The sequence below is a fragment of the Watersipora subatra genome, chromosome 8, assembly GCF_963576615.1.
Source record: "Watersipora subatra chromosome 8, tzWatSuba1.1, whole genome shotgun sequence".
In the NCBI taxonomy this organism is placed as follows: domain Eukaryota; kingdom Metazoa; phylum Bryozoa; class Gymnolaemata; order Cheilostomatida; family Watersiporidae; genus Watersipora; species Watersipora subatra.
The window spans coordinates 40,315,857-40,328,995 of NC_088715.1; the positions used below are offsets into that span (position 1 = coordinate 40,315,857).

A 13,139-nucleotide genomic window follows, 5' to 3' on the forward strand; every position below is an offset into this window, starting at 1 on the left:
CAATACTAATATTTTATATTGCTGCAGGTCAAAAAATAATCGAATATAGAGTTTCATCACAATGTCTCCAAATATGCTAATGAAAAGTTTCAACACCTGGCAGCCTCACTCTTTCCTGTAGACTTCTATGGGGTCATGAAAATCACTACTGCACACCTGTTGGGATGTCTGGCACTCTCAATCTGTCTTTCAGGCTGTAGAGGGGCCTTGGGCATCGCTACTGGATCTCCTTGCAGCTGTCTTTTGCCTTTAATCATTCCTGTAGACTTCTGTGGGGTTTTGGGTATAGCTACTACATTCCTTTTCGAGCGTCTGGCATCCCCAGGGCTGATACTCTGAACGAAACACCCACCTGGATAGGCCCAGACTTGGATATTGTACCCCCAATCACCTGGTTAGTCAATTTGAATTTGGATATTGTACCCCCATTCACCTGGTTGGTCAATTTGAAATACACCCCCTAAACACTGGGAGTTCCCTAGAGGGCGCCCAGGTTCCACGCTCTGCTAAACATTCAATATGATAATATGATTCATGCATTGATGAAGCAGAAAAAACCTACAAACAAAATTCACAATTTTATTTAAATACGTTTTTATTTCGGACCTTTTGTTTGTTTAGTATTGCAAAAACGATCGATTTTTCTCCTGCAAATGGCTTATTTTTTGTTGCTAACAGAGACCAATATATTGTAGTTTACTATCCGTAAAAAAATTAAACAAAAAGGCAATTAGCTAACCATAAATCAATTTATAAAAACCGTTGGTGTGGCAACATAATAGTCACTCTGCCCACTAGCGTCAGTATCGCAAAACGACAAAATGTCGCTATGCCTGCAAAAGAGTTAATAAAACTGATTCCAGACATCAACCATCAGATCATCATTTTCATTTACAAAAGAAAACATAATGAATACCAATGAAATTATACCAATATATTCAAAACAAATATCATATCATTTGTTCTGAGTATATTGCTAAAGGGTTGCTAAAATGATGCACTGTCGACTGTCTCTTTTCTTTTCCTTTCCCATCAGCAGACATGCCGATTTTAATGCAATCTGCATTAAAATGATGACTGGAATTTCGGTGCAATTTCTTGGTATTACTTGGGCTGAATGAAACCTTAATGAGCATGGGCCCATGGGATCCTTCTTTCAATTAATATCTAATTTTTTCACAGGACGAACAATCAGAATTAAAGTTAACAACCATCTATCACAGCCAAAACAATGCGAAATAGGACTGCCGCAAGGAAGCATCTTATCCCCTATACTTTTTATACTTTACACAAGAGACATGCTAAACTCATGGAATGGAACCCCGTTTCAATATGCAGATGATTGTTCAGTTATCTGCTCAAGACCAATTGAAATACTACTATATGAAACAATGGAAAGCAACTGCATGAAGCTCACACAGTGGCTAGAACAATGGCGCATGAAAGCAAACTGTTTTAAGACAGATACTATTTGGTTCAACTGCAACCCAAAACAACTTCAAGTCAGCGGAGAAAACATTAGCATTACCAATTCTACTAAAGTTTTAGGTTTAACTCTAGACTCTAATTTAACATTCAACACACAAAGAGAAGAATCAAAAGCGATATTGGCCAAAAAATGGAGACTACTTCTTTCGTTCATCAACGCAGGATTAAAGCCATACTATTCTAAAAAGGTTACTAGAATCAACCATAATGCCGAAAGTGTTTTACAATAGTTTTATATGGGATCAAAAGGCTGACACCTCTCTCCATAGTTGTTTAAAAAACATACTAGGAGCAAAGACTAATCCCTCAACGGAAGCACTTCACCATATCACAAACATACCTACAGCTGAGTCTTTAAGCTTCAGAGACATATACACATACTGTAGAATGGCAATAGGACAAAGATATTTCGCAAAAACTGTTATCTACAAAAAGCAAACTTCAGAAAAAAATACATTCCCACATTGTAAGTCTAAATGGTAGAAACACAACTATAGCAGATATGTCAGCAAGTCATTTTAAAAGATCCACTATTCAAAAGCAACTAATTAATGATCGACAACGCCGATGAAAAACTCATCTCATAACAGGACACTGTTCTACTGGTTTACTAATGGACCTAGAATCAGATCATCTGGAGAAAAACCCTATTCCACTTATATTACCAAGGAGACAAATATCAATTTTAACTGGGCTCTTCACAGGCCACACAACCTTGCAATATCACTTATACAAACTCAATTTAACATTTACACCAACATGCACATGCCTGGATGAGGACGAAACAGTACACCATTACCTATACAGATGCAGCAATTACACCAACCTAAGAAAGAAAATATTCCCTAACACTCACAACTATCAACACCTGCTAGAATTTGTACACGAAAGCGCCGATTCAATTGAAAGCATAATTAACCCACTGCAGATAAACCATAGAAGTTAACATCAATGATACTTACCCAGACAGATGGTACAGACCATATTATAGTCATTCAATTATTAATAACAATCAATCTTGCCACAATCAATACTCATAGAGGATCTATTCTTCAGACCTGAACCCTTGTATATAGTATATATCAATCAATTTATCTTTGTATAAGTTATCCTGCATTACTTATTTGAAGTCATCCTCTCATGTAAATTTTCCTTTAATTTTTACACCAATAATCTCAAACTAAATATGAATTGTTCACTACTGTCTTACATTCAGGATTCTTCTACAGTTTCCGTTTTATTGGATAATATGCCTGCAAATAGAGGCTTTTTGTTATCAGCAAAATAAAAGATAACTAACATGGGCCATTTTACTGGCTTGGCTGTGGAAACCCCCTCAAGTAGCAAATTCACTGACACTGCCCCATGATCTGAAAACCCCCTTAAAACGTGATTTTGGGCCAAACCTAATGGGTCTTTTAGGGGGGAGTATCAGCCTTGGGCTGGCATCCTCACCCTGATCTGATCAGGATGAGTCATGCAGCTGTAACTCTAGCTAGTTGTTCTCTGCACACCGGGGCAAAATTCAGATCTATACCGCTCCACCATTGTCGAGGTCCTCGAGCACAAGAACAAATTACTCAGGACGCTTTGGAGTTTCCCTGCCTCACAGGTTTTCTCTGTCGCTGGGGGCACTCTCCACTCAAGTTCCCTATGTTCTGAGAATTGTAACATACTGAATGTACCTGGTCTGAGGTGATCAGCACCTGTCTGTCTATTCGCAATCCAATCATAGGTTACATTCGCCTGGTTGAATGCACATCAAGCCCTATCTTCTGAGTTCTATTGTTTCTCATAAACCTCCTTTATTACTTTTTTAAAGTCACAAACCCTTCTAATTTACTATACCGCTTCCTTGTATATGATAAAGCTGGCAGATGCCGGCCAATGCTGACAGATGTCGGCCAATGCTGGCAGATGCCCACCAATGTTGGCAAAAATCGGCCAATATTGGCAAATATCAGCCGATAAGGCTGACTCATATTATACACTAAATATTGAGATATTGACTAATATTAGAGATTGTAAAATATGAGTCATAGCACTTAGTTTACGTTAGTTAAAAATTAAGAAGACCAATTAAAACAGGAAAATATATGACTAGTTGAAATCCTGAACAGTAATTATAAAGATTTGCCATACAAAATTGAGTGTTAACATCTTAAATATGTAAAAATTTGTAGAGCACTAAATTAAAAAATTATAAAGGAGTATTGAACAAAAATGTAGATTAAAGACAAGGTTTACATCGAGTTATTTTGCAAATTTAAATCATCTTTGGCTAATAATATTATAATAAACTTATTCATCTCTGTGGAGATGAATAGATTTGTAACACTTCCCTAACCTACATCTTGTTCCACACGCTTATGTCAAAAACGCTGTTCCTTCTGCATAAGACAGAGTAGTGCAGACTAAGTCTGCCAAGCCTGGTCCGCTTGCATACATTCCATGGTTTCAAGGCAGTGCGGAGTTAAAAGACCAATTCAACTATGATCAAGCTTACAGCACTTGACTGAAGCATCAGCGAATGTCAACTGGTAAACTAATGTTTAGAAAGCCTCGAGTCGATCATGCTACCGAGGGGCGGAGCCAAAGCTAAGCAAGAAGATATGAAAGACGCTGCAGAAGCAATGCAGAACACTCGGAAGTCTCACCATGTGCAGTTGCTTATGTTAATTGCATATTTAACTGTATTATACATAGAAATATACAAAATATTCTTATGTATAATACAGAGTATATATAGAGAATATGCATTTGTTGCCTTGCACTCGAGTGGTTTGTTTCTTTATGGAGCAAAGAGAGGAACTAGGTCAATTTCTTTACACTATTTAAAAATGTACACTATACAGTATTTATATTGAATAGTAACAATCATAGGATAACCACAGCTTTTCACACAAGGGCTTTGTTAGTTCAAGATGGATGTTGCGATGGGGTGTATGTCGGCGGGGCACCTAAACCGCCCTTACTTTGCTGTGACTTGATTGCGGCTCCTCTTCCTGCTCCAATGCGCAAAGTTTGCTGCCAGTTTCTCAAGCTGTCAACAAAAATAACTTCTTCAAAACACATGGAAACATATAGAAGTACATATGGAAGTACGTACCCTCAACTATGTACAATGCTAGCTTTCTGACTGTTGTGAAATAGCCAATGCATAATCCCGACACGTATTTGTTTTGTGCTCCAAACAGCGGTGAGCTGAAGGCGTTCCGAGCCTACCTATCGTTTTTATTAGAGCTACTCTATATTTTTCTCGCAGCCGAGACTGCGCGACTGCTCAATGTCCACTTCTCGTAAAATACTGCCACACAACAAAACAGGAGCAGCGTTCATTTAGATTTTTGACCTTGATGCTGCTTAGGAATCTTGATGTTGCAATCTTGATGCTCAAAGGCGGCGGAGGTAAAGGCGGCGGAGGTGGAGGCGGCGGAGGTGAAGGCGGCGGAGGTGAAGGCGGCGGAGGTGAAGGCGGCGGAGGTGAAGGTGGCGGAGGTGAAGGAGGCGGAGGTGAAGGCGGCGGAGGTGAAGGCGGCGGAGGTGAAGGCGGCGGAGGTGAAGGCGGCGGAGGTGAAGGCGGCGGAGGTGAAGGCGGCGGAGGTGAAGGCGGCGGAGGTAAAGACGGCGGAGGTAAAGACGGCGGAGGTGAAGGCGGCGGCGGTAAAGGCGGCGGAGGTAAAGGCGGCGGAGGTAAAGGCGGCGGAGGTAAAGGCGGCGGAGGTAAAGGCGGCGAAGGTAAAGGCGGCGGAGGTAAAGGCGGCGGAGGTAAAGGCGGCGGAGGTGAAAGCGGCGAAGGTAAAGGCGGCGGAGGTAAAGGCGGCGGAGGTAAAGGCGGCGGAAGTAAAGATGGCGGAGGTAAAGGCGGCGGAGGTAAAGGCGGCGGAGGTAAAGGCGGCGGAGGTAAAGGCGGCGGAGGTAAAGGCGGCGGAGGTGAAGGCGGCGGAGGTGAAGGCGGCGGAGGTGAAGGCGGCGGAGGTGAAGGCGGCGGAGGTAAAGGCGGCGGAGGTAAAGGCGGCGGAAGTAAAGATGGCGGAGGTAAAGGCGGCGGAGGTAAAGGCGGCGGAGGTAAAGGCGGCGGAGGTAAAGGCGTCGTCAGTGGTAGAGGTGAAGGCAGCCTCGACCCTGGCAATCGACGAAGGGCGGGAGTCGAGGCAGAGTGGACGTCGAGGCGGAATGGACGTCGAGGCAGGGTGGAAGTAGACGCTGAATGGGAGTAAATGTCGGGTGGGAGTATCTGTATATATCTGTATCTATATCTAATTCTGTATCCTTTTCGCGATTACACATGCTAAATGTGCACTTTTTCTAATTACATGTAATTAATATTACCTTGTGCGATTATTTTCTTGACATTGTTAAAACCTCTAATTGAACGCCGCCTCTATTTGAATGCCACCTCTATTTGACAGCCACTTCTATTTGACCACCACTATTAGAAAAGGGTTTTTAGAAAAAATAGAGCGCCATGACATTCAATTAGAGGTGTTATGATATTTTTTCAATCTTCAAATTTCAAATGTGCCCTTACACTCCTATGTCTGGTTTTCCGTAAGGTTCAATCGCTAAATTTGCAAAGAATAAATACTTTTCAGGTAGATAATTGTATTATATCGAGTAGAAATTGCCTCTACATGCGCTCTCTAATGTGTCAAACAAAGACAGGCTGATATCTCATTAAGCTTGTACCAGTATAGAGAGGGGCCAGTATCATCGTATTCAAAGTTTTGATGGATAGCTTCTGCTGCAACAGTAACCTTTTTTATGAACAGACCTCTAAGCAATAATTGTTATTTTGTACTAATATTATTCATCATATTTTATGTTGTTTTCACAGTTCGTACTAATCGTATTATTACTAAATCTTTTTTCATTGTAGTCGTAGCAAAACAGACTTTATTTAGCCATTGCTTGCTAATTATTCCACATTTACATTTAAACACTTTTACAGCTGTTTTACTTTTTCTCTCAATTTATTTGAACTGCACAGAACACTTTTCTTGTGATATTAAGTTTGAAAGTTAGAATAGTAACTGTTGTTGTATGTTGAATACAAATAAAAATTTTGCACAAAGACTTTATTCCCTGGACATTCATCTAGTTGTATTATATTCATTGTTTATTCAATTTTCGTTTACCATTTATGTTTATTATCTAAATATTAATTATATTATTTTATTTAAAATATGATATAATAATATTAATGATAGTTATATTATCAACTAATATAAATAGTACAAGACTACATTAAAATATAAGCACCTAGAGTCGCATCACAACTGCTGTTACTAAATATTTACTGTTCATATTCTATAAAATATGCAGTGTTTTAAATGTTAGTTATCAACAATTTAACCAGTCACACGAAGAATTGAAAATTTTTAAAAAATAATAATTTTTAGTAAACTACCTTGCACAATATACTAACTATAATATGCTATTAACATATGCCAAGAGCTAAAAAAGATGAAGTACGGTATGCAAAACACCTAAACAACGCACGATATTCCTGCAAGTCAGTAAACTTAGGGTACTAAGTACTAGTAAACAGGGTACTAGTTTAGGGTGCCACGCCATGCTGCTGAGTTCATTAGTGTCTTGTGACTATTATGTTGTCCTTTGGTTGCATGCAATTGCATCCCGATGAGACGTCACAAAATCGTCAATGTCTCACAGACCAATAGTCAATGTATCAAGGACCGATAGTCAATGTATCAAGGACCAATAGTCAATGTATCAAGGACCAATAGTCAATGTATCAAGGACCAATAGTCAATGTATCAAGGACCAATAGTCAATGTATCAAGGACCAATAGTCAATGTATCAAGGACCAATAGTCAATGTATCAAGGACCAATAGTCAATGTATCAAGGACCAATAGTCAATGTATCAAGGACCAATAGTCAATGTATCAAGGACCAATAGTCAATGTATCAAGGACCAATAGTCAATGTATCAAGGACCAATAGTCAATGTATCAAGGACCAATAGGCCGAATTTAAAGTTTAAAGTTTTATATTGATAATAAGTAATAATATGATATATTATAAATTAAGAAAATTTCAAAAACTTAAAAATTCATTAAATTGTACGCAAAAAGTCTCATAATAAAAAAATCTTTCCTACATACTATTACAGACTGGCAGTTGAACGTTAGAGAATTGAATTTTTAGCAAACACAGTGTTCCATCGAGTGGGAGAAATGGCCAGACAGATACGCGCTATTTGCAAAATAACAACCGGAAACAGCTGCGACGCTTTGTAATTATATGAAAATCAATTATTATTTCAACTAGATTATTTGATAATTGTCCATGCAAAATCTTCAAGTATGAAAGCAGAGATAACTTCTACAATAATTTCTTCAAAGGTTTTTCAAAGGTACATGTACTTCATAAGTACTTAACAGGTAATTCACGTACAAGCTATATGGTGTAATGCAAGCTATATGGTGTAATGCAATAATCACCGCTCAAAAGTTATTGCAGAGCATATAAATATGTGACAGACTTTTCAGGTATTTGAAGAAACTGTTTTGAACTTGCAATATAACTACCTGCCATACTGGGAAACCAAAACATGTAGTGGGTGACTAGATAAGGAAAATGTATTAGACTGGCGGATGACAAATATGCATTTTCGCGGGCTCACACAATGGCTGGCCATCAGAACTGATATCGTATATCATGTATGGGGTTTGCCCAAAGAAAGGTCTTTTATGGAACATATTGAAGTTTGCATAGCAAGCATTTTTGTCTCCAAGACTGGTTTTCTGTTTGCCTAACATAACATCATAACCGCAAAACCAAAGATAATTATTATATTGGTATCAATAGACGCGATTAGAAAACTCTAACAGTGAACCTTTAAACTGAGTTCTCTTTCAGATTTGTCAGGGTAAAAGTGTGTAATACTGGTCAGACGTCACCCTTACTCGAAAAGCACAAGGTTATACATACTTCTCATGGTATCTCATAATGGCTGCATCCTTTTTATTTATTTCCTGCTTAAGTTCATTGCATTCGTCTCTCAGTACCTGTTCTGGTTTGGAATCAGCGATCTGTACAAAAAGTAAGAAGTATGAGTCAGCTATCACCTCCTTACATGCAACTCAGCAAAAACGAGTTACGCTTCTGAGCACTCATGTTGCAACACAGAGAAGGCAACTTCTAGTCAAGATAAACTTTATATTCTGAGTAAAGAAACCATTATTCTAGAGTAACCACTCAAATACCAGCTAACCATATAATATCAGTTGATTGTACAAACTAATATTATAATATCGGGCAGTTGTACCAACTAACAACATAATATCAGGTAGTTGTACCAACTAATAACATTATATCAGGTTGTTGTACCAATTAATAACATTATATCAGGCAGTTGTACCAATTAATAATGCGACATAACACCAATCTTATTAGATAAGACAACTCTGGTTTGAACTTCCATGGCTTTTATTCGAAAAAATCATGAAAACTATGCGACTGGATAGCTTGATGCTTCTCCCATGAATTATTCATGACCATAGCAAGGTTGGAGCACTCTAAACTCCTATTACTTGGCGATTTGGTGGCCCATCATCAGAAAGCCAGTCTGAACAACTACACATCCAAAAGAAACGGCCAAGGGAAATGACAATCTTAAAGGTTGACTTGCAACAAAATTCACATTACAGTTATTTGGTATCAAAAGATTCACCATGTCTTACTCTGTTGTGTTGTAAGCGCCAAATATGTGGAAATGTGATTACAAGCTCTTAAAAGCTCAAAAACGAAAAGCCGCCGTAGATTGGAATCTCTTTATTTCGATGACGTAGCCACGAAATTTGGTTATCGTCTTGTCATGTATGTTCTCATGTGAATTGAAAGGCCAATACAAAGCTCAATATAAAACTTATCGTAGTACTAGTTTATGACAAACACATCGGGTTTTACTGGAGACCCCGTATCAAATATAGATGCTCGCTACTTTACAGTTTTGTTTCGGCCTGGTCTAATCGGCAAATCGTAATCTGATCATGTGACCCAATACTTCGCAAATAATTTTTGCAGCACTTTTCAATTATCACAGGTGACCAACAGGCTCGTCATGATTATCAGACGATGATATGTACTCCTTCGAGGTATGGTTAAAAAGTTAAATGAATTTTTACGGTAAGTTATAAGATATCACTGCTAAAAGTGACAGCATTACAATGACGATAAAACAGACGCGTAAGAACAATAGACATAGTTTTATTGAATACGTGAAGTATATTTGTGAAAATATTTCGACGAATAAGGTTGCATGAAAGTGTAAACAGAAACCATCTCTCACAAATGCGTCACATTTGAGCCGTTTTGGAAAGAGAATATAAACTACGGCGGTCTCGTGTGGCTGCGATTAACTGCTCGTTTTTGAGCTTTTAAGAGCTTGTAATCACATTTCCACATATTTTGCCCCTACAACACAACAGAGTAAGACATGGTGAATCTTATGATACCAAATAACTGTAATGTGAATTATGTTGCAAGTCAACCTTTAATGAAAGTAAAGGAGTCCACACAGTAAGTTTTAAGTATGTAAGTGTCATAGTAAGTTATGACACATTTGTCACTCGGCATATCTTTCGATATAATGCCATTTCACTCAGTATTCAGCTCGCCTCAAATAGAAGAGAATAATCGCCATAAAGCTTGAAAAAATATGACAGCACGCTCGCAAAGCAAAGTCATGTTTATTACACTGAATCTAACTAGTAATATTTGTACCCTGGCCACTTAAAAATTAACTTCAAAGCGTTTTCAATGCGTGAAAGAGATCCACAGCCGGGTTGTATAAATGCTCTTGCATTTTTCTCATGTTTCCTTGAGGATTGTTATAGGATTAAATGTGGAAACTATCACCAAAATAGTATGCTGCCTTTTATCCGCAAATATTAGAGAAAGTAGAAAGGTGTAGATACCTGAATATGTTTCTGTAAAAAGAACTGCTCGCAGGCCCTGCCAGCATCAACAAATTTGCGTACGAGCACATCTGCGTTATTCTTCAAGCTCTCAGGCAACGGTTTCTTCTCATCTATCTGAGACAGACACAGTGACCAAAGTGGCTTTATTTTGAAGAGGAGCCACTCATACAGGTTTGTCAGTATTTCCAGAGCCCAAACCGATCCTTTTGGCAAAATATGGTTTACCGTGAGATAGAAGCAGCAGTTTAAACAGACTGGTTGTCTTAAAACGACTTGTAATCAGGTTGTCTTAAAACGACTCGTAATCAGGTTGTCTTACAACTAATCGTAATCAGGTTGTCTTACAACTACTCGTAATCAGGTTGTCTTACAACTACTCGTAATCAGGTTGTCTCACAACTACTCGTAATCAGGTTGTCTTACAACTACTTGTAATCAGGTTGTCTTACAACTACTCGTAATCAGGTCGTCTTACAACTACTCGTAATCAGGTTGTCTTACAACTACTCGTAATCAGGTTGTCTTACAACTACTCGTAATCAGGTCATCTTACAACTACTTGTAATCAGGTCGTCTTACAACTACTCGTAATCAGGTTGTCTTACAACTACTCGTAATCAGGTTGTCTCACAACTACTCGTAATCAGGTTGTCTTACAACTACTCGTAATCAGGTCATCTTACAACTACTTGTAATCAGGTCGTCTTACAACTACTCGTAATCAGGTTGTCTTACAACTACTCGTAATCAGGTTGTCTTACAACTACTTGTAATCAGGTTGTCTTACAGCTACTTGTAATCAGGTTGTCTTACAACTACTCGTAATCAGGTTGTCTTACAACTACTTGTAATCAGGTTGTCTTACAGCTACTTGTAATCAGGTTGTCTTACAACTACTCGTAATCAGGTTGTCTTACAACTACTCGTAATCAGGTCGTCTTACAACTACTTGTAATCAGGCTGTCTTACAACTACTCGTAATCAGGTCGTCTTACAACTACTCGTAATCAGGTCATCTTACAACTACTCGCAATCAGGTTGTCTTACAACTACTTGTAATCAGGTTGTCTTACAACTACTTGTAATCAGGTTGTCTTACAACCACTTGTAATCAGGTTGTCTTACAACTACTTGTAACAAGGTATCTACCTGCTCAAGGCATTTACAGACTGAGTGAAATGCTTCCTCAAACTCTTCTACACAGTTTCCAGTGAACTCAACAGTCGACAAAGCCATCGTTCTACTCAGCTCAGCATTCAAACCTACTAAGGAATAAAGTGCTCAGAGGTAATTTATGATGCCTCAATAAGCATACAAGAGTTGCTGGGATGCTGTTATGTAAGTTAAAGTTCACTTGATGTCCTGATATCGATTTCGATGTACTTGCGCACTACACTTTATTACACTACATACCTAGATATTTTAGACATGCTTAATACAAGACATGACATACCTAGATATTATAGACAAGCTTAATACAAGACATGACATACCTAGATATTATAGACAAGCTTAATACAAGACATGGCATACCTAGATATTATAGACAAGCTTAATGCAAGACATGACATACCTAGATATTACAGACAAGCTTAATACAAGACATTATGACATACCTAGATATTAGAGAAAAGCTTAATACAAGACATGATATAATGTACCTAGATATTATAGACAAGCTTAATACAAGACATTATGTCCACACCTAAGTTATGACCATACCAAGATGTCATAAACAAGGTTTATACAACACATGATGGCCGTATCTAGACATCATAGACACACATAATGCAACACGTCATGAACTTGTTTTGATATTCTAGACAAGGTTAATACAGATTTTCCAAGTGAGGAAGCTGTTGTCTACTATATAAAAATGAAATGAGGTAAGATTGTGCAAAATAATATATATAATAAATAAATATATAATAGTAAATAATATAAATAATAATAAATAAAATATCAGTTGGTGAATACATTGTTACTGAATAATAACCACACAAGTCGAGCTATATGCAACATTTACAGGTCATGGTTATAATAGCTAAGTGTTTGCTGATGCATATCAGTGGTTAAGCAGTTAGCATTTGTTGCAATAATATATACTAAAGATGTGATTGCGTCAAATTTTAGTTGATTTTAACAGATAGTATCGATTTTTTTATCAGTTGAGATGTTGTTTGTTGTTTTAGCTTGTCTAATTGTTCAAATATTTGAAGATTCAAATCAACAAATATTGAGCGCGGTAAAAACGCTCATAAAAAGATGTGGCCAGACTTGCCCAAAATGATGCATATAGTAAAGCAGCGTGTCACTATCTCTCATCTTCACCACGGCTAGCGCGTTAAAAGTTGTTGTATAAAATACTGCGAAAACAGCATACCAATAGGGAATGCAGCCAGACCACAGGATAAGCATATAATACATACAAGCAGCAAGATGCCCAAAGACATCAAAAGATCCAATAATTAGAAAATGTCAAAAGTAAATTTGAAACTTCAAAATTTGAGAAGTCAATCATAGAAATTGCATCAACACCAGATGGAGAATATGCCAAAGGGAAGTCGAAGCAAATAAACCTACCAACCACCATCATCAAAAAGCCACCAGAGAAACATTAGAGATGAGTCACATGAGTCACATACAGATCTGCCACTCCTGTCAAACATCACCTAGACACCAGGAGTAAGTCACGAGTGC

General features: G+C 38.1%; 1 protein-coding gene across 1 annotated transcript; it reads right to left on the reverse strand.

The window, feature by feature from the left end:
- Window positions 1–4,329: 4,329 nt before the first annotated feature.
- On the reverse strand, window positions 4,330–11,727 carry LOC137402003 (mediator of RNA polymerase II transcription subunit 28-like). The gene is made up of 4 exons (XM_068088472.1): window positions 11,589–11,727; window positions 10,437–10,553; window positions 8,449–8,549; window positions 4,330–4,531 (listed from the first exon to the last, which is right to left on the reverse strand). The coding sequence occupies exons 1-4, from the start codon at window positions 11,673–11,675 to the stop codon at window positions 4,408–4,410; spliced, it is 429 nt and encodes a 142-aa protein (XP_067944573.1). The 5' UTR covers window positions 11,676–11,727; the 3' UTR covers window positions 4,330–4,407.
- Window positions 11,728–13,139: the final 1,412 nt, after the last annotated feature.

What these genes read in the sequence shown, in the direction of transcription:
- LOC137402003 (XM_068088472.1), bottom strand. Translation starts at nt 11,675, where the DNA reads ATGGCTTTGTCGACTGTTGAGTTCACTGGAAACTGTGTAGAAGAGTTT. An exon ending in TTTTACAGAAACATATTCAG is followed by an intron (nt 8,550 to 10,436) that starts GTATCTACACCT and finishes CTTTTTGTACAG; the next exon opens with ATCGCTGATTCCAAACCAGA. An exon ending in ATTATGAGATACCATGAGAA is followed by an intron (nt 4,532 to 8,448) that starts GTATGTATAACC and finishes TTTTGTTGACAG; the next exon opens with CTTGAGAAACTGGCAGCAAA.